General features: G+C 36.3%; 3 protein-coding genes across 9 annotated transcripts in view; 1 reads left to right on the forward strand and 2 right to left on the reverse strand.

The window, feature by feature from the left end:
- The first annotated feature begins 827 nt into the window (after positions 1–827).
- LOC139823230 (uncharacterized) lies at positions 828–1,508 on the forward strand. Its single transcript, XM_071795613.1, has one exon. It carries the CDS (start codon positions 828–830, stop codon positions 1,506–1,508), a length of 681 nt encoding a protein of 226 aa, XP_071651714.1.
- Positions 1,509–8,676: 7,168 nt separating this feature from the next.
- On the reverse strand, positions 8,677–11,099 carry LOC139823418 (putative nuclease HARBI1). Of its 3 annotated transcripts, none has more exons than XM_071795940.1 (4): positions 10,682–11,099; positions 9,964–10,372; positions 9,650–9,884; positions 8,677–9,553 (listed from the first exon to the last, which is right to left on the reverse strand). In XM_071795940.1, exons 2-4 carry the CDS (start codon positions 10,353–10,355, stop codon positions 8,825–8,827), a joined length of 1,356 nt encoding a protein of 451 aa, XP_071652041.1. In that variant the 5' UTR covers positions 10,356–10,372; positions 10,682–11,099; the 3' UTR covers positions 8,677–8,824. The 3 variants fall into 3 exon arrangements, with proteins under 3 accessions (XP_071652041.1, XP_071652043.1, XP_071652040.1); XM_071795942.1 differs by lacking the exon at positions 10,682–11,099 and adding an exon at positions 10,493–10,629; XM_071795939.1 differs by lacking the exon at positions 10,682–11,099 and adding an exon at positions 10,466–10,508.
- Positions 11,100–11,336: 237 nt separating this feature from the next.
- Positions 11,337–22,170, reverse strand: part of Trpm (transient receptor potential cation channel, subfamily M) — a 37,100-nt gene continuing 26,266 nt past the window's right edge. For all 5 annotated transcript variants that reach the window (XM_071795934.1, XM_071795938.1, XM_071795935.1 and 2 more), the window contains 5 exons: positions 21,438–21,647; positions 20,948–21,296; positions 20,624–20,769; positions 19,918–20,508; positions 11,337–19,454 (listed from right to left, as the gene is read on the reverse strand). In XM_071795934.1, coding sequence (XP_071652035.1) covers positions 18,138–19,454; positions 19,918–20,508; positions 20,624–20,769; positions 20,948–21,296; positions 21,438–21,647 — 2,613 coding nt within the window. In that variant the 3' untranslated portion in view covers positions 11,337–18,137. The remainder of the gene's footprint in view (positions 19,455–19,917; positions 20,509–20,623; positions 20,770–20,947; positions 21,297–21,437; positions 21,648–22,170) is intronic.

Raw genomic sequence — 22,170 nt, forward strand, 5'->3', positions numbered from 1 at the left:
GGATCGTACGAGATACGAGCCATACACAAGTTTTTGAAATGTGAAATTTCACGTAAACGTCCGCGACGCGTGGTTCGTTCCAACGACGATCGTCGTACGTCGATCGCGGATATCGCACGAGAGGAGACCGTTCGCGCGAACGGCTACGAAGACGAGGTCGCGGAATACCCGACAGTGCTTCGCGCAAATTACAATACGATGAAGAGCGAGATCAAGTGCGCTTTCAGAGTGAACTTTAACAAACCGAACAACGTCGGATCGCTGCTGGGATTCTCATCGACGCGTATATTGCAGCCGGGACAGTGGCACGAATCGGACGCACCGATTAATATTATCAACGTAAACATTATCCGCGTGGAGTGTAGACCGCGGGTGCGTACAGCAACGACAAACGTGTTCATACGATACACGAATTTTCACCGAGCGTACCACCGGGATATAAGATATCGGAAACGTCGGCGCAGATCATTTATCTGCCGATCATCGCGCGGAGCGTTACAAATCTAACGATACGCGTCGCTGATCAAGACGGACGATTGCTCGATTTTCGCGGAGAAGAGATCACCGTCAGATTGCACGTACGACGGCGAGAGCGGTAACGCGCCAGTGTATGCGTGAGCGTGAGTGTACGCGCGACACATGAGATGCTAGTATTGAACGACTCGGAGCACGCGACAGATAACAGTGATATCTTTACGGCTACACCGATCGACGATATCGTCAAGTCGACATTCGGTGGCGTTAAACAAGCGACGAGAAAGAAGCTCAACGCGTCGAACGTTAAGTTTTTACAATCTCTGGGATTCGCGGTGCGAAACATCTGAACGATGACGGAAATTCTCAACATTGGAAGCGAGCCGGTCTTTGACGATCGCATCGTCAAGATCGAGACTCACACGTACAACCTGTACGCCGACACAACGTTTGATTATAGCGACGAGATACGAATACCCATACAACAGCAGGATCTGTATACATTGCCGTGCAAAAGTTTTCTCTACATCGAAGGAACATTGACGGTGACCAGAGCAGCCGACCAAGTCGATAATGTGGTATTGGGTACTAATTGCGTCACGTTCATGTTCGATGAGATTCAATACGAGCTCGACGGTATGGAGATTGATCGTTGCAGAAACGTAGGAATAACCAGCACGCTCATGAACTACGTTACGGTATCGTCCAACAGAAGCGTGATCCTGCGAAACGCGGGCTGGGAACCACATAATAATCCGAACGGATATTTCAATTCCTGCGTACCGCTCAACTTGTTACTGGGATTTTGCGAGGATTACAAACGCGTGGTGATCAACGCTCGTCACGAATTGATCTTGATACGAGCGCGCAACGACAACAATTCCCTGGTGGGAAGTCTCGCGTTGGAGCCTACTATCAAAATACTCAAGATACAATGGCGAATGCCTCACGTGGTATTGAACGAGATCAACAAGCTGTCGATGCTGCGCGCCTTGGAAGACGGACGATATCTAAGTATGGGTTTCCGTTCGTGAGATCTGTACGAGTATCCCCTGTTGCAGAACACGACCAAGCACTCGTGGGTCATTAAGACCGCGACTCAGCTCGAGAAACCGCGATACGTCGTCTTCGCTCTGCAGACGGGTCGGAAGAATGTCATGTCCGCCGACACAAGCCGATTCGACGACTGCAACTTGACCAACGTAAAACTCTATCTAAAACTCGGAAGTTTATCCGTACGACGATCTGAATTTGGACTTTGGCAAACACAGATAGGCGATTCTGTACGATATGTACGCGCGTTTCTGCAAGGGCTACTACGGATACGAATATCTCGAGCCGAGTCTCGACTTTTCTACGTAACGGCCCGTTCGTGATCATCGATTGCTCCCGCCAAAACGAATCCGTCAAAAACGCCACGTGGATGTCAGAATAGAATTCGACTGCATGGAGAACGTACCGCCGAATACCTCCGCGTACTGTCTCATCATACACGACCGCGTGATTGAGTACAACCCGTTGACGAACGTGGTGCGCAAAATAGTCTGAGTGTTCGCGGCAACGTCGACGTGAATTTTTATTTCTCTCTCTCTCTCTCTCTCTCTCTCTCTCTCTTTCCATCAGTCTCCGATACAATTATTTAGAGAAGCAAGAGAGAGAGGGAGGGAGGGGGGGAAGTATAAATCAGAGTGTCGCGAGACGATTTGCAGAGTTGCGCGTCATTCCTCTCGATTGACGCATCGACGAGCGAGAGAAAGATAAAGAATCTCGTCATGTCCGTACCAATGTTCGTGGACCTGCAAGGATTCCTCGTCGGGATGAAATTTGTCGTGAAGGAGGTGCTGAGAAAAGGCTGCGTTCCGACGCATCACATCTTTACGTACCCCATGCCGTGGAATCTCCTCACAAAATCCGACAAATCGTGCGCTACCTGGTTGATTCGCAATCACCATGGATTACGATGGGAAGACGGAAACGTGCCGTACAGCATGGTGAAACGCCTGATTACATCGGCCGTGCTTGGTATGAAAGAAGAAGAAGAAGAAGACGATGACGACGAGATGCCGACTCTCGTGTACGTCAAGGGATGCCAGAAACGAGAATGGCTGGTGGATCTGCTAGAGAATTATGCGCGAAAAAACCTAATCGTCGAGACTCTGGATGCGCATTACAAAGATATCGAATCTTTGAATAAACTAGATGACACCAATACTATGCGATGTGGAAAACATGAAAAGAATTGCGCGTTACAAAATGTAATAAAACTATTTAATTGGTGGTCGCGCGCGACGCCATAAAGATTTGCCATATATCTTTTTTTAATAAATAAATTATATTAAACTTTTTGTTTTCTTTCTTACTCCCCCTCCCCTTCCTCATCATCTTCGTTAGAGTAGGCTTTACTTCCCTCTCTCCTAAAAAATCCACTGCGCAGTTCTATAAACATTAATTTCCCCTCCCCCTTTCCCCACCACCACATCATTACTTTTTGGAGTTGTCGCGTATACTCAAGTAATTTCATATGATCAGTCTTGTCGCGATCGCTTGTACTGACGGTCAACTTCTCAGAGCCTAGAGAGCGAAAATGTTCTCCTTTGAAGGATGCAACAGCAGCAGCAGCAACAACGGTGCAAAACGCGTGAATGCCGTGAATTATTACGTGCCGATTCACAACGTTGAAACTCAAACGTATGAGGCCAGATGCAATAGGTAAGTTTCGTTTGAGAGAAAATTAACATATAGAGTCTCCCCCAGTTTTTATATCTTTGCATATTGTAATACTTATGAAAATAAAACTATTTTCATTTCTTTTATCCAGCATTTCGTTGCGCGGTACGTATACTCAGCAGACGATACGCGCTGACAGCTACGGGATACAAATTCCTCGAAATTGGCATCAACGTGGGTCCACCGAGCTACGTGGAGATTGCCGTTGGAGATCATCGAGGAAAGGAACTGCTGTTGTCTCTCGAAACGTGGAAGGCACTCTACGAGCAACGACGAAATATTCAGAATTTCTTTCGCAACGACTTCAAAGATGTCCATAGTTTTATAAACGTTGGACCGCTAACGGTGAGAGTTTGTACGTCGGTTAATAACGTCAAACTCATACGTCTCGAATCTGTAAACGTACGCTTGATGATGACCGAATCGACGCTGCATCGTATGTTCGATCTCGATCGGTGCATCGAAGCGAGATTCGATCGTTTGGTCAGAATTCTTGCGGCGATCGATGCAAAATTTGCGCAGTTCTCCGATATCGCGTCCACCGTGACGGATCCCAGGGAAGCGTCGAATGCAATATACGCTAGCGATGCGTTCAATACGAATCAGCTCATCGATTGTGAGCTTGCAGCTTTAATTTTTTAGCACGTAAGATATATTATGTAAAAGAAGAGTTCAATAAACAGGCTTTTTTTACACCCTAAAACGAACAATGTATTTTTCTTTTGCGTGCATGTATGTCCTTCCCTATACCTAACTTTTATCAAATGTTGTTTACGACGAACGTGTTCCGACAGGTTCGATGCGTTATCAGGTCGATCATCGTCCCGATGACGTCATTTCTGCCTTTGTCTTTTACGTACTGCGTAGATAGATTGTTTAGCGATTTTGTTTAATCTACGCGATAACCGCCCCCCTTTTTCTAGAAAAATGTTGTTTACGTCGAACGTGTCCCGACAGGTTCGATTGTTTAGTCTACGAGATAATCGATTGTTTAGTCTATGCGATAACCGCTCCCCTTATCCTAGAAAAATGTTTACGACGAACGTGTCCCGACAGGTTCGATGCGTTATCGGGTCGATCATCGTCCCGATGACGTCATTTCTGCCTTTGTCTTTTACGTACTGCGTAGATAGATTGTTTAGCGATTTTGTTTAGTCTACGCGATAACCGCCCCCCTTTTCCTAGAAAAATGTTGTTTACGTCGAACGTGTCCCGACAGGTTCGATTGTTTAGTCTACGAGATAATCGATTGTTTAGTCTACGCGATAACCGCTCCCCTTTTCCTAGAAAAATGTTGTTTACGACGAACGTGTCCCGACAGGTTCGATGCGTTATCGGGTCGATCATCGTCCCGATGACGTCATTTCTTCCTTTGTTTTTTATGTACTGCGTAGATAGATTGTTTAGTCTACGCGATAACACCCCCTTTTCCTAGAAAAATGTTGTTTACGACGAACATGTTCCGACAGGTTCGATGCGTCATTGACAAAAAAACACGCTACTACGCAGTGCGCTATCAAGTTAGTCTTACCATTGTGCGCCGCCTAGCGGCGTTGTTGCGAACGAGGCCCCCGCGGCCCCCGCAGACCCCTCACGCGGCCACCGCGGACCCCCACGCGGACCCCCGCGGCGCGACCGCGGACTTCCCCTCCCGCGGACCCGCGGCGCGGGTGAGTCATTCCGGTGACTCATCCCGGTGAGTTATCACGGTGGTATGCCAAGGTCAACCCCCTCCCCCCCTCTTCCCCGCAAAATCGATATCCTTATGTAACCCGATATCCCGCCCCGCCCTCCTCCCCCTCACCCCCGCGTTATCTCCTTGTAACCCGATATCCCTGTGTAACCCGATACCCCACCCCTCCCCCTCACCCCACCCCGCGAAATCTGATACCCCCTCCCTCACCCCCCCTCGGAGCTCCCGAGTTAGAACCCGCCTAGCCTAACTACTAACCACATTATTCTGCAAAGGAAATACTTTTGATAAAGTTATAGTTCTAGAATAGAAGAGAAATTACGAGGAACTCGCAAGAAATTACATACCTTTCTGTAGGATGCTCTCGTCGGCCATGCTTGTTTTGCCAATCGAGACTAAAAGTACCATTTCATGCGGCAGCGTGCTGCCGCAGCAGTTTGCTGCTATTGGTTGTGTTACTAGATCACGCAAGATAAATTTCACCATATTTCGCTTCATCGTTATGAAGTTCAACTGAATGAACAGCAAAGCAGCAAAACAGTACAGGGCCATTGTGTAACTTGAGTCTTAACGGCGTTATTGTTATATTGTCATCCTATTGTTATATTGTCAACTTTAACGCTAAATATCTCGCTTCGCAGGGGAGACAGCCGCATTTTTCTGCCAAATTCTTTCGTTTCGTCGTTTTGTGTCAAAACGCGTCGAATGAGCATACTTTTATTGATATTCGAGGTGCAGCGCGTATTCTAAATTACCAATAATCCTATCATGGAATCGACGGCATCGAGTGAGGTAAGAAAATATAATAATTATTACTAAATTTTTGCACAATGTCAATAATATAAATTTTAGGAATAGAATAATTATAAGAATATAAACGTAAATATAACCTCAATCTTATAATGGCCAAAAAATTGAACACTTCTATAATATAACAATGTCGACAAGTTTTGTTAACTATTAATTATGATTCTTTTAAATTTCAGATTACACTCGTTAACACTTGCGGGGTTTGCGAGGAAATTGTGGAAGAATCTCTAGTTCCTACACATAAATGCTTGGAGGGATTCGATACATACTGTTTTGATAAAAATCGATATTTTTATCCAATGTGCGGTAAGTATAAATGAAAATAATATATATTTATGAAGAAATTATGAAGATAAATCGAAGATAAATCAATATTCATAATCAGATCTTATATAATATATAAGATCATCTTAAGTTCATCTTTATAGGTACTATATGTAGCGAACAATACGAGTCGTACAGCATCTAAAGATAAACTTAAGACAATCTTAAATATAAGATTTAACTATGAATACCGGCCTAAGTATTTAACATTCTGTTACATAATTCTAGGCTGCGTTCCAGAACCACGGTCTTAATGCTCGAGTGTCGTTCTATCTTTGTTACTTATTACGGAAAGTTAAAAAAGGACAGAGCATGCTCTTTGCACTAAGAACGTTGTTCTGGAAGCCCTATAATATTTTATGTAATAATTTTTTAATACAGATGATGGAAAAATAATACGACGAAGTGCGATGAATAATGGCAAAGAAGACATCATATTAGATGAAACTAGTCAGTACGAAGAATCAACGATGGTCGATAATTCTCTGAGTCTACGGATATAGACGAATTACTTATTGAAGAAGTTTCTAAACATGAAGTATTATATAATTACAGTATACCTGTTCAACAACGTAATCGAACTGTAACTACTGAAACGTGGACAGAAGTTTCAAAAGCTTTGGAAGGTATGAAAGTCATATTATTAGATTATATACAATATATACATACATACATACATACATACATGCATACATACATACATGCATACATACGTATGTATATACATGTGTGTGTGTGTGTGTGTGTGTGTGTGTGTGTGTGTGTGTGTAATCATCCTTGTGATTAAAATAGTTTTTTACTCAAATGTTTTACGTATCCTTATAGGGCGTTTAGACCCGAAACAAGCCGCCAAAATGGAAGACGCTACGAGATAGTTACTCTCGTGAGCTAGCCAAGGAGAAATTGCCAAGTGGAGCAGCACGTCCTACTTCAAAGCGAAAGTGGAAGCATTTCGATAGAATGGATTTTTTGCGTGATACAATTTATAGAAAAAAGTATATACTACATTATCTGAAACTAATTGTATTGTGCTATTATATTAAGTTTATCATATATTTAAACTATATAAACATAAATATTACAATTACAGAACAAGTGATAATCTTCTTGGTGACGAAAATGAAGAAAATATACCACCCATTCCAAAAAGACGACAAAATGGTAAGCATTTTTTGGTTTTTAAGGCTCCTGGTCCCTGAGCCGAGAACTCTGCGTTGACGGTGGCGCCGTACCGTCGCGGCAGAAATAAGAACTCTCTCCTCTCACTCTCTCCAATGGAGAATTCTGTCTTGTGACATGTTGACAACCTTATTTTAAGTTGCGGTATATTTCTTTATTATTCGCTCTGTACTTGTGCTCTAACGTTTAACGTATTCGTGAAACTCGTAAAATTGACCGTATGGTAAGATTTGCAAGAAATATATATGCGGAAGGAACATTCACCACTCCTTTCGATAGTCGTCAAACGGCTTGTTTTCCATATGTTTAGGCTTCGTTTTATGGCTGTTTGTTTATTGTCGAGGGAAAAGGATAGTATCCGGTCAATTTTTGAAGTGTGCTGAAACGATCTGTCGTGATTTTTTATTGAAATGTCTTTTTATTTCGGAAAATACCGCAACTTAAAATTAGGTGTTTTCCTCGCCTCGATAGTAAGAATCCAATATGGCCGCGGTGACTACCCAGGAGCCTTAATGTATATTTATATTAAAATGCTCAAAACAAATGTATTATTTATTTGTTATATATTTTAAATGTATTATTTACTTATTTCTTTATTTTTTAGCGACCGTGTCGACGGGTGGCACAGCGTCAACCTCTGCACTCGATAAAATTGCAGATGCAATTACTGCAATTAGCGCAATTCCTAATGTGCAATTGCCAACGTTACCACTTCCAGACAACAAACAGGATGAGGTAGATGGATTGATGACTATAGTCTCGGCGCAATTGCGAAGACTCCCGGAGCGAGAAAGGAGAACTTTGATATTCCAAATATTTTCATTCGTAAATGATAAAATTTCAAATATTTAGTTGTTTCAATAACTTTTTCAATTATGCAATAAATTGTTACACGGTTTTGCATTCTGATAATAAAAATAGACTAAACGTTCAAAAAATTAAAAAATAAAAAATTAACTTCAAAAAGTAGTAGATGCATCAAACCATCTACTATTTTTTAAGTTAAATATTTACTTATAATCTAATTTGTGATACATGCAATGATGTTAAAGACTAAACTGAATGTAATTTGTTTTAATTAAAAATTAGGAATACGGTGTTTATTATAAACATTAAAATAATTGAGTTTTTAATACATTCAATATATTCATTCGTTTCGATAACTTTTATTTATGGAATGCAGAACTGTGCAAATTTTTATACGTTTTTGCATTCTAATAATGAAACAAGACTGAGCGTTCAAAAAAATTTAACATTAAGTTTAAAAATATTTAAAATATTACGTTTTGAGAAATATATTATTTTTATTTAAATATTACTTATAGTCGAATTTGTGATACATGCAATTGTATAATGTTAAAGGCTAAACCAAATGTAATTTATTTTATTTACATTTAAAGAAATATGGTGTTTATTATAAACATTAAAATAAATAAGTTTTTAATACACTGTGTTTTTATATCAAACAGTTCAAAAAATGCTATTTTTTTATTGTTCATATTACTTATACAACTTCATAATATATTTAGGTGTTAATTTATCAAAAACATACATTTATTAATTTTTCAAATACAGAGAAAAATAAATTTCAGATTCTATTGCTTTTCGAGTCATTTCTTACTGATAAATTTGTACAAATTTCCATGGGACGGCGCCTTCTTCATTGAAATAATCTGTAAATTTATTTCGAATATTTGCAGCCACTCTTGAACACGTATGATTGGAACTAGTAGCAATACTTTGTAAAGCAGAATTATTTGTTTCAACCATATTTCTCCAAGCACCTGGTATAATTGATCCATTATCTATTTCTCTATCGACCATGTCTGGAGTTATAAATGTTTCTCTTCTTGTTAGATCTTGCTTACGAAGCCAGTTATGCAAAACAACTGTTGCTTTTACCATTTTTTCAACAGTATCGACTTTTGCAATTGTACTTTTTCTATAAATTCGCCATTGAGCTGCAAGTATTCCGAATGTATTCTCGATCATTCTTCTTACTCGGGATAGTCGATAATTGAAGACTTTTTTTTCAGTTGATAGTTTCTCTCTGCCAGGATATGGTCGCATTAAATATGAACTCAATGGAAATGCTTCATCTCCAACAATCACATACGGATAATTGGAACTTCCTTCATAAATTTCATCTGCACATGGAACATGCATGTTTCCTTGTGCAAATCGTTGACCCATTCGAGAATTCTTAAAAATACCACCATCGCTCTGACGGCCAAAAGCTCCAATATCAACTAAAGTGAAGAGATAGTTAGCATCACACATCGCTAATAATACAATGCTGTGGGTTTTTTTATAGTTGTAATACATCGAACCGGAATGTTCAGGACTCTAGACAATATAAACAAATAAACATTTTAGTGAAATTTTGGCAAATATATGCAGTGTTCACACTTGCATGGAAAAAGTGCATATCATACTTGATACCTGTATAACGACATGCTTTCCATCTAAAGCTCCAATACAATGTGGAAACTGCCATTTTTCATCGAAATCATGAGCAATTGCTTTCCAGTCTAACTGATTACATTGTACCAATACAAGTGGTGATAATATTTCCCATAAGATTTCACACGTTTCGGCAATAATTTGAGATACTGATGTCAAACTAACAAGATAGTGGTACGACATTGATGTCATACTATCTCCACTCGCTAAATATCTATAATAAGAAATAAAATGACTAAAAACATGAGCTAAATTTAAAAAAAATTGTTTTACATTTTAATAAAATTTCAAACCTTAAGCATATTGATAATCGTTGTTCTGCTCCAATTGGTTCACGAATGACATACTGTCGAGTAATTCTTGGACCTATTAATTGCAATAACTCTTCAAATTGAATAGTACTCATTCGGAAATAATTTCGAAAACGCAAATCTTCCAATTTTAATATGGGTAAAGCAGTATGATAAAATCCATAACGTCGACGTTGTTGAAACAATTCAGTTACCCAAGTCCGTTTCTTTTTATAATGCCGCTTCGCTTTTGAAGTTTCAGTGACCCAAGCTACAATTGCACTAGTTGCTAGTGCAATGGCAATTTTTTGTCTCCTCCAAGTTTCAACATTATGTTCTTGAACCGCTTTCTCACATTCTTTGTACCATTGATACAATCTTTGATTGTACGACATTATTAAACCAAATAAAACTGTAAAAATTATGTTAAATTAAGGAAAAATTTATAAACGGTCAGAACTAGATCTTGATTGCCTAATAATATTATTTGCGTAAATTTATGTACAATTCATCGCCCCAGCGAACCACGCACCGTTACTTTCTGTGTTGAAACGTAACCTCACTAAAGCTAGAACAGTACCATCACATAATTAAATTGATAATCAATTATTAAGCAACCAAGATCCTAACCTTAGGCTTTTCTTTAATTTGATTGTATATCATATATATCGTATGCTACTTATTTATAAATTTAAATTGTTTAAATACACTAACAACTCACCACAATATTATTTTTAGGTTATAATTTAATGTCGTGCTGTTGTGCTGCTGCTGCACCTTTTCATGAGCAGCAAGTATGCTCTAGTAAATTTTGGGCACGTGACTGATTTGCTGCTGCAGCATGCTGCATATGAAAAGGCACCTTAACTGTGAGATTATAAAAAATACTTTTCCAAACTGAAACGTCACGTAATTTTTGCGATTTTCGATACGTCAATAGATTTCTTAGATTCTTGGATTTAAAACGATACTTTGTCATATTGATATAATATTGCGGCGATTGCACGGCAATTGTATAATATTAAGCACTAATTGAAAAATGTCTATCACAACGTTTACAGAAATTCTGCGGAATAGAATTGTATTCGTAGCGATTCTGAATCGTTGAAATATGCCGCACGTAAAACGTACATTAGGTATCTTAGGTACCCATGCCAAAACCACGCCTGATAATCGATTAAACGAGTAAACATTAATAATTTAAATTAATTCGAATATATCGAATATCAGTATTGAGCCATACATCACGTCATGCGTTTTATAACTTGAATCATAATTGTTTCTAAAAGATATGTATACTGCAATATAAATTATTACGATGCTATGATTAAATTATTGTAATAATGTTATATAATGTTGGAGAATATAAAACTCAGTTCTGAAATAATACATGTATTATATATTTCTTTAGATAAATTCATTTTCATGTCAAAGTACAACGTCGCATATAAGACGCAGTGATTACAATTTTTATAATAATTATCGATGACATCTACCGAAAATAAAGCGAAAAGAAGATGAGTTAAAGAAATTTGAATTTTCTTAGACGTATATGCTAAGCGAGCGCTTCGCACACAAGGAAGAAAAAGAGTACATAATATTAAATACAAACGACGAGAAACGCTGTGAGGAAAAATTACAGTTAGAATTCGAGACCTAACTGTACAGTGATGCGCTTTGCGTGCGCTAAGGGCCACTTCGACCAAACTCCGATTAACTTAATCGTTGATTAGTCCATTGGAAATGCGATTGGTCATTTCCAATGGACTAATCAATGATTAAGTTAATCGGTGCTTGGTCGAAGTGGCCCTGAGAATTGCAGAATCAACATCTGGAATTCAATATAATAAAATTGGATACATATATGTGTTTCGTATATTGTAAAAAAACAAACAGTACGACGAGAAGGCACATATTTTACTTAACTGCACGGATGGTGGGCAATTAGCATACTCGATCTGAAATATCGCAATCAACAATTCTGTTATTATAATTGGTTGTCAATAACAAGTGTAACATCATACAATATATACAGTATCATATACTGTATATCGAGTAAGAGCTGAAATATCTAAATGTGCTTATTTTTTAAAGCACGCCAAAACGTTATTATTCCTGCTGATTTCCTCCTCGTTTTAGTGTGATAAACACGGATTATGGAATTTTTAATGAATATTAGTTAATAAAACACGTAACGAGTAACGTTCTCAATAACGTTGATATACAATTTACGTGATGATAACGCGCTAAGAAACAATTTGATAGTATAGCATTGATCGATTTACAGATATAATTATATACTATTTCTTATACTTCGTGCCTGATTCGTTGGTATTTTTTATTCACGTTTTTACAATCGACAAAACAGCGCATGTAGATTCGTAGACGCATGCATTTCTGAAAGAGGCATTGCGAAATAATTGCCGATATTTAGACGGAAGATTCTGACAACCCTTACAAAAAAGTATTACTAGCTGGTTAGTAATAAATACTTATTTTGTGTATTAATAATACTAAAATTAAGTATTTATTAGTACTTGAATCACTGTGATCCAAGTATTGCATAGTATTTTATTACTGGTCAGTAATTTATGAAAGTAGTATTTAATACAGGACGAGTATTGAATACTTAGTATTAAATTTCTGATGAGAAAGCATTTAATACTAGGTGAAAAATACTTGTGTAATAAATACTTGTGTTGAATTACTGATGAGTATTTTAATGTTAGTACTGAAGTACTGAACCAAGGATTCCATGTGTAATAAATCACTGGCCAGTATTTTAATATTAACACTCAAGTACTGAACTGAATATTCCATGTGAAATTAATCACTGACCAGTACTACAATTTGTATAGAAACATTATAATGGGTAATTCCTGATAATATTAAGGAAAAGAGATAAAAGTAAGGCACAAATACATTTTATATGAAGGTCTGTACTAATTCGTCGTGATAAAAGTGTACAAGTTTTGAAATAGTACTGAGGATATCATTTTAATATCCAATTCAAAATTTTATTACTCTTTTTAAACTGAATTTGTTTCTTAAGATGATTTTTAAAAAATTATATATTTGCGCTGGTTATGACACATGTAGACTATATATAACACTTACATCAAATTAAGAAGTAGTCTACCACGTAAGGCAGTTGGCTCACGATCCAGAGGTCCCGAGTTCGATCCCACCAAGGTAAGTGTTTTTCAAATACGAGAAAATATTTATAATTATAGATTGCACGTTAAGAAACAAATTTAGTTATAAAATAGTAATAAAATTTCGAAAAAAAATAATTTTTTTTTATGCCGGGTAAATATCGGAAATCGAAATATCGGTGAGTAATTCAATACTAAGCACCAGTAGTTCTGTGTAGTATTAATCACTACCTATAATACTTATCACTACCAGTATTTTCCCAGTATTTCCCAAATAAATATTGACAGTATTAAATCACTGAGATTTTAAGTATTTAGTCAGTAATACTTTTCTGTAAGGGAATTAAAAGGTATATGATACCTGGTTTACTTAGTCGTAATGCTCTTTGATTTCTACCACTTTTATTCGCCATTAAAGTTAAGTATACTTTGCGAGACTCGAGACAATTTGTTACAATTATGATATGGTTAATGCACTTTTTTAATATTTAATTTATGATACTCACTATGACTAGCATTTAAATTTTACACAAAATTTTTGAGAAAAGACGAACGTAATTAAATATACACATAAAAATTACGGATAGAAACACACAATTAATATCTATGTAGTAAAGTACAAACGTAAGTATATACATCGTACGTGCGTTGTATATACATATGTACATGTAAGAACATACGCATAAGTACATTTGCTATTATTATTGTTGCTGTATTTTACACTAATATTATTATCATTATTATTTGACATTCCACGAATATGATTAAAAATTTGTATATTTATATATGCCGTGTACGTATATGTGTGTAATTACATTAGCTCGTTGAAATGTAAAACGTTCTTGGAGCGGTTTTTTTAAATAATTGGTCCCATTTCTCCTTTGGCACAGAAGTACATCCAAGTGTCAAACGAAATACATATAAGACCGATCTGATACACCCTGTGGAAGACACCCTTACACTAAAAAAACTTACCCCCCGGACCACTTTAAATATTCTGGCTACACTGAAAATGATTTGTCCCATTTCTCCTTTGGCACAGAGCAACCTCTGAATGCCACACACGAAATACACAAGAGACCGATCCGATACCCACGGAAGACATCCTTATACTCAAAAAACCTACCCTCGGACTTTAAATATTCTTGCTATGCTGAAAATGAGATTTGTCCCATTTCTTCTTTGTCTCATTTCAGCGTAGCAAGAATATTTAAAGTGGTTTTTTTTTAGTGTAAGGGTGCCGTCCGCAGGGTGTATCGGATCGGTCATATGTATTTCGTGTCTGACTACCTCTGTATCAAAGAGAAAATGGGACAAATCATTTTTTTAAAAATCGCCAGGAATGTTCCAAACTTCAATCAGCTATTATATTGTAAATATGTACTGTTGATATCGTAAAACTTTTACATCATGTACACGAAAATAAGATTGAGCAAAAATGATTCGCCGTGTGTATTTATAATGTGTATGTACACGAGCGCGTCCGTGTACATGTTTTTTTATATAATAACATTTATTAAACGCATTAAAATTTTTTTCTACAAATACAAATTTATTTCTAAGCGATAATGCTCATCTTATTGAACAATGTGATGATTGTATATACAAATATATCCAGAGCACGATTAAAAGCGAAAACATAATCAAATCTATATCCACAGTAATATATTGTCTCGATTATATGTAAAATATTGCTTTTGATTCTTTATATCGATATAATAATTTATAATATTTATGATGATAAGGTTAAAACACTTCATTTTTTTAAAGGAGCACCAGGCTCGGATCGAATTGTAAAGAGATACTACTAGATTCAAAATCGACATTACATGTATTACTTGCAAAATAATTGAGTCGATCACTTTATTAAATTCAATATTGAGAATGATGGAGATATTCATAAATATTTTTTATTTTATTCAAATATTCAAAAATATCTTATTTCTTTTAAACCGTTTAAAATGTTAAAGTACACTAAAATTAGAAAAAAAACATGTGAAAATCTTAAGTTTGCAAAATTATATTTACATCGTAGTTCTCGGATTACCTATAGATTTTGAATGATTCCCAGCAAACACAATGCAACATGTAACGTACAGGTTAACACACACGTGTTATATTGCATTTATATTGTTGAGTAGGAAATTACAACTAACCTGTACGTTACATGTTGCATTGTGTTTGCTGGGTTCAAAGAAAAGATAATAGAATAAACCTATTACTTCTATTTACAAATATTCGTTAATCCTTTGAAAATTTATATAAATTTGACGATTTATTTCGATTCTTTTGCTACGTATTCGTATTCGGATATTTTATTATTTATGCTCTTCATAATATTGACGATCTACGTCTTGTAAAGTTTTCAATATTTATGTTGTTTATGTCTATAAATATATATATATAATATATATATATATATATATATATATATATATATATATATATATATATATTTATAAGTGTTTTAAATAAAAAAATATACACACGCACAGAGGATGTCTGATAGTTGATGTAACACTGCTCATGGGTATGTAAAGTGGGTTAAACTGAATAGAAAAATCTTCTAACATTTTGCGATTTTTTCAATAATTATTAGCAAATTAATAAAGGTCTATGAATCAATATGCATTCGCGCGATTCAGCAGCAAAAAATAGCCCAATATTATGCAATATTAGTATCATATATCACCCACGAGCGGTGTTATACTTATTGTCAGACACTCTGTATATACACACACATTATACATAATATAACTAATTATAACATAGATATAACTAATTATAAGATAGTTTCTGAAAAAATAAATTTTAAATAATGAATATAATTATAATTAAATTAAACCTTTATCACGGACTTACAAACATTTCTGCTAACATCGTTTTCATTGCGAATCTGTATAGAGAAGTAATATTTGTCTGCTGTATGTGACGCTTTCTATTTCGACTTGCGCAGCAAGAATTAATTTAAGACGATATTCATAGTCATTTCTTGATGACTAAAAATTATATATATATATATATATATATATATATATATATATAAACTCGAGAAGAAAATGGCGAATTTAAATGTGTTTTATATATATATTATATATATATATATATATATATATATATATATCTATATATATATAAAACACATTTAAATTCGCCATTTTTTTCTCGAGTTTTTAAACAATAATACACAATATAACAAATTAAATTAATAAAAAAAAAAAAAAAATTAATATTTTTAAACAATATTAAAAATTCGAGAAGAAAATGGCGAATTTAAATGTGTTTAACAAATGTTACTTAAATGTTAAAATATCAATCAATCGTTACAATAATTAACATTTAAATCAAGTAACGTTAAAGTTACATTAACATTTAAGTAATGTTTGTTAAACACGTCTAAATTCGTCGTTTTCTTCCCGATTTTTAAAACAACTAATACACAATATATTTCCCTATACACATTTAGGCTTTTTAGATACAAGTGTATATATCAAAGTTTTATTTTTAAATAGTTGCAATTGTACTAACGCAGACTGGCTTAGTTCATTAAGAACATATCTGCGTGATATGGTTCGCTTTCAAATGGTCCATGGAGTTTGACGCAGCTGAAAGTGCGTTACGTGTAAGGCTCTAAAATACATCTCGAAAAATTATCGCGAGCAAAGTATCCGACAGTAAGGATAATAAAGCTACAATCTTGCGACTCACGTTAACGTATTTACATCTGAAATCAATTCTGATGAGGCTGTACTCCAACCCGAATTATCCACGGTAAATTTTTACAAATTGAATCAATATTAAATATCTGAACATTGCATGCATGAAATATAGTAAGATGCGATTCGTTTACTAGGTGCTCGAGTACTTATGCGTAATATGACGCGTTACAAAAGAAAACGCGTTATTGATATCCATTTTATTATAATATATACCGTAAATAAATGTATGCGTATAAAATCGCAGTTACATGCCAATCTACCAAATGGAAGGATTCTGAACGCACAGAATGCATTAAAAGTGACGGACACAAGTAGAGGCAACGTAACTTTTTCTTTCTGAAATACGACTTTCATATAATTCGATGTACCAGATAATTCAAAAACATGGACAATCTTAATGGACAAAAGGAATTCAAAATTTAATGTGCTTCTTACATGCTATAGATATAAAATAATAGTACATTAAAATGCGTGATCTGATAAATACGATGATGATAAATACGACGATAAATCTGTGTTACACAGTTGCCATAGAATGTAAAGATTAAAAGCACTGACGCAATAATACACCTAATATAAAAGTCGATAAAAATACACGATATTACACGATAATTCACGATAAACTATATAATAATATATTTAGTTTTCACTAAAAAATTTGTTATTTAGGCCATGCCTGCGAAATTGTTTCGCACATTTGCATATTTGTGAGCGTGTAGTTCCAAAAATAAATTCCTCCAAATCAAAAATCGCAGAAAACTTAGATTTTCTTACGATCATATGTAGCTTGGCATGCTACAAGGTGGTCGTTAAAAATTATAATTATTTATTATTGCAATAAATTTCCTCTGTTTCAAAATCCTCTATTCTATACATTTTTTTTACTCTAGCTTAGAGTCGCTTCTTTCTAACATTTTTCTCTTGCGCTGTTCTCCTATTACTGTACTATTTATCACGTACCAACGTGACCATATATCTGCTTCATTAGAACTAGTATGAGAACTGAGAAGCAATTACATTAAAGAAAATGTTGACTGGGCCTTTGATAAGCTTGGAAATAGAGATAGTTTATGCTTGCAACGTTAAAAACATTCAAAATTTTATGCATTGTTGACGATAAAATACTCAATTCAAAAAACAATAAAACAATCAATCAAAAAACACGAAGAATTACAATAATAAATTTGAGTGATAAAAAGAGAATCGTGAAGCTAGTAATCCGATAAGGATTACTGTATGAATCACAAATTAATTTTCGAGCGTTCTGCGAACACAATACATACTTTTCCTTTTGGTTTTTACTTTAACACATAGTTTCGGAAGCGGGGGCAGGTACGGTGCTCAGAATTTTGTCGCTCGGGTCGGTTGCCTCCGGGTCGCAGATCGGCGGTCGCGCGAGCGTTTGCTCGATCTCACGGGTGACGCTGATTGTTGGCGTTGGCCGACGAGGGTCCTCCTCGATCGCGGAGGCGCGACACAGCTGGCGGTGGTCGCTGGACACATTGAAGAAGCACGCGATACCACTAGCCTCATCCGCGTGTGCGTTCGACGGCCCATCGTCTTCGTCATCATCGTGGCCGCGATAACGTCGCTGAATTAGATCTTCCATCTGTTGATAATCGCATTCCTCCGCGTCGCGCAGGTGTTCGTTCTCGATCTGCCATGCCATCTCGGGATTCGATATGTCCGACATGTTGTGCATTCGCGATGGCGGCGGCGAAAGCGGCGGCGTTCTCGGTGGGCTTAACAAGCCGCAATAACTTTCGAGCTCATCCGTGATACTGGTATACTCGGCGCGCATTGTCAGCAGAATCGATCTCTGTCCACTCCCAGCCGAGGTGACGGATGACGGGATCACGGCCACACGAGGCTCCGCCCAAGTCACGGCCCTCTGGATACCGGGCGGAGGAAGCAGCATAAAATCGTCCGATTCCGATCGAGTTCTGCTATTTTGCCTGAATGTACCACGTTCCGTGGAATCTTGCCTGAGCGTACGTTCTGTCGAGTCCTGCCTGGTATCTGAAGGCGGATTCTCGCTGCTGGCCTCTTTGCTAGCCTCCCTGCTGGTCTCCCTGCTGACTTCTCTGCTGGTAGCCTCGATACTGATTTCTCTGCTCATCTCTCTGCTCACTTCTCTGCTGGTGTCCCTGCTGATTCCTTTCTCGCACGGTATACCCTTCTTGCCAACCGTTTCACCTTCAACGACGTCTTTGGTACCTTCCGTTTCAAAGCTGGTAATTGTCTTGACATCATCCTGACCGACGTGAGCGTCTACACTTACGGAAGAATCGTGTCTGCTGAGATTTTCACGGGAAGTCATGGTCTCAGACGTCTTGAGAATGTCATCTATCGGGTGGTCGACATTCAGGAAAGTAGCATCGGTGAGAGATCGTAGGAGCCTCTTGCGCCGCGCGATCGTCGGCAACTGCGTGTGAGAATCCGCCTCGGATAGAGCCTCCGATCGCTCTGATACCCGACGCTGCCGAATGTTATCAAACGCGTCTAAACCGGCTAGTTCTTCATTCGGCATGTACGTCGCCATGAAACGATGAATCACCCCAAGATGTGCTAAAGTTTGTTGACTTAGTTCCTCCAATTTGCGGATACGAAATTCGACGGCCTGTAAATATGAAAATGATTTTGTATACAGAATGTAGCAAGAAGAATAAAAAAAAAAGGTCCAAGACTCTAGAGACGTATAATATTCGCCAAAAAAATTAAAATGTTCAATCGATTCTCGGTTTTGGTAATACAGATTGCTTGTTAGTATCTTCGCATAAATTACTCTCGTTATATATAATAAAAATATTAAAGTAAGATTATCGAAAAGTATTTGCGATTATCGAAAACATTTTGCGAGTTTTCGGTATAAAAAATGTAATTATATATCCATATTATCAAAACTAAATATTGTTTCTGTCTTTGACATGGTTAATTTTTCTATATTAATTAAATATTTTTCGCTTCTTCTAATGAGTACTATACATATTCTTAAAAGATTGGATTTTCTTTCGGTACTCTACAAGAGAGAAAATATCTAAAGTGTGTAATAAAAACTATTTATTATACAAGAAGTTATATACCTGAAGAGACGCGTTCTGATTGCTCTCTTTTTTATCGATATCCTCTATTTTCTGATGCATATTCTCTACTCGATCTGTTGTAATTTTCACGCGCTCCTCCGTGGACATTTGCAGTTTGAGTTCCTGTTCACGGAAATAACCCTCAACGCAATCCTCCTCGAAGTCGTACAGTCGTTCCATGTCGTCAGCCTCCAGGAACAATTTCAGCCCATTGTCACAGGTCTCGCCGGTGCCGCTTTTACCTTGCGTAATGTGCTTCAGAAAATATCTCAGCAGTAAATATACGTGGCAAATCGCTATAAGCGGCGGCGGCAACACTGGTTTCTGTTCATATTCCATAACGACGGTAAACCGTTGAAACATCCAGACTTGATGAGCTATAGCATTTACCTCATTGAAAATATTGTTAAATACCGCAATTAACAGATTTATCAGCAAAATATTGGCAACTAAAAGATACACGGACATTGCAGCAGGTGTGATCCAACGACCTGGAAGACACTGCATCATTCCCGGCTCATCCCCGCAATCAGGATCTATATTATCCGCGTACACTTCTCCATATAGCATAAAGTATGGCTCCATAAATATCTACCAAAAAAAGTATAATAATTATATGTATGTATAATAATTATATGTAATTAAAAAAATGTATGTACAGATTTTCTTTTTAGAGATGTATCTCAAATAGAAAATGTATACGTACGTCTCGTACTATGCGCCATTTTGGTTCAGAATTGGGATTCAATATAGCTTGTCTGGCTACACCGAAACTCATAAGCACAACTAGCAAAAGCACCACAAAATATATCATATTTTTAACCATCTTTCCCATCATTGTCACCAGAGGACCTATAAAATATAAATTATCGAGTATTACATAGCTATGAAATAATTAGATTATGTAAAAAAGTGTTTTGTCATATTTAATTATTTGAACGTTGACTATATACAGTCAATGTGCAAATTTATTTATAGCTTTGTGAAAAAGCAAGCAAGATTGAGTTTTAATTTAATATTTTCAACGTACCAAAATATTTATTGACACCAAGGATGTTGAGTATTCGTAAGTACCAGTAGATGCAATCAACACAATAGATGACGCGACCTACATCTAAAGTCGAATGTCGTAAACGCAATGCTAGTCCAATTTGGAAAAATATAATAGCAGCGGCATCGCAGGGGTTCCACATGTTCCATGCCCACACGCTGAACTTGTGCGAGAGCGTTGCAGGTTCCGAGGTTGCTATCTCGCGTACTTTTTCACATCCGAGAGTACAGATATATGCAATCGCGTATATTTCGGCTATCGACGGATGATCGTCCATATGCACCAAAATGCAATACGAGAAAAAAAGTAGGAAAATAATGTAGGCTATCTACAAAAAAAGGAATATTTTTATTGCATTACGTTTTGTTATAACCGTTTATATATAATAAACATAAATATAAATATCTACACAGATAAATACATATAATTCCATACATGAGTATTAAGACGTATAAATGTTTCTACTTACAGCGTTTGCCCAAAATTTTGTTATTGGAGCGGTATAGAACTCGTATAATTTCTTTCTCAATTTTAACGGTCTGGTTGTTTTATTATCGTAATATTCAGATCGAAGACCATAAGCGCGATGTATCCCTTCATCAATATCCGTTAGTACTTTCCCATTCTCTTGGACAATCGTCTCCTTGATTATCGTGCTGTGTTCATTGCTAATCAAAGCCTATAAAAAAACATAAATAATTTACAAATATTCGAGTAAATTGTTCATATACTGGAAAAGACATTACATACATAAAATTTAATAAGTTTCTCAATGCATGGTTAAATGGATATCAATTGATATCAAACTTGAAATGTCTAATGAAAAGAAAGAAGGAAATTTAATTCAGTATAATATAACGATTATTCACGAAAAAGTAGCATGACATGTAATAGAGATATATAAATTATAAATAAAGACAAGATAGTAATTACTATCTTTGCTTAGACAAGATAGTAATTATCAAATGTTTATAAGATGAGTAACATTTACACATTTTATAAGACATGAAATTAACATTTGTCCTTAAAATTTACATTGATATTAATAAGCAAAAACGAGGATTTAATTTGTCAATAAGCTAATCTTTACATCTCAAATTATATATATATATATATATATATATATATATATATATATACTTGTATACTTGATTAATTTATTATAGCAAATAAAAATAAAAAAAGACTACTTCTCTCAAACA

Source organism: Temnothorax longispinosus, chromosome 12, assembly GCF_030848805.1.
Source record: "Temnothorax longispinosus isolate EJ_2023e chromosome 12, Tlon_JGU_v1, whole genome shotgun sequence".
In the NCBI taxonomy this organism is placed as follows: Eukaryota; Metazoa; Arthropoda; class Insecta; order Hymenoptera; family Formicidae; genus Temnothorax; species Temnothorax longispinosus.

What these genes read in the sequence shown, in the direction of transcription:
- LOC139823230 (XM_071795613.1), top strand. Translation starts at nt 828, where the DNA reads ATGACGGAAATTCTCAACATTGGAAGCGAGCCGGTCTTTGACGATCGC.
- LOC139823418 (XM_071795939.1), bottom strand. An exon ending in CGATTATCAATATGCTTAAG is followed by an intron (nt 9,885 to 9,963) that starts GTTTGAAATTTT and finishes TTCTTATTATAG; the next exon opens with ATATTTAGCGAGTGGAGATA. An exon ending in GAAAGCATGTCGTTATACAG is followed by an intron (nt 9,554 to 9,649) that starts GTATCAAGTATG and finishes TATATTGTCTAG; the next exon opens with AGTCCTGAACATTCCGGTTC.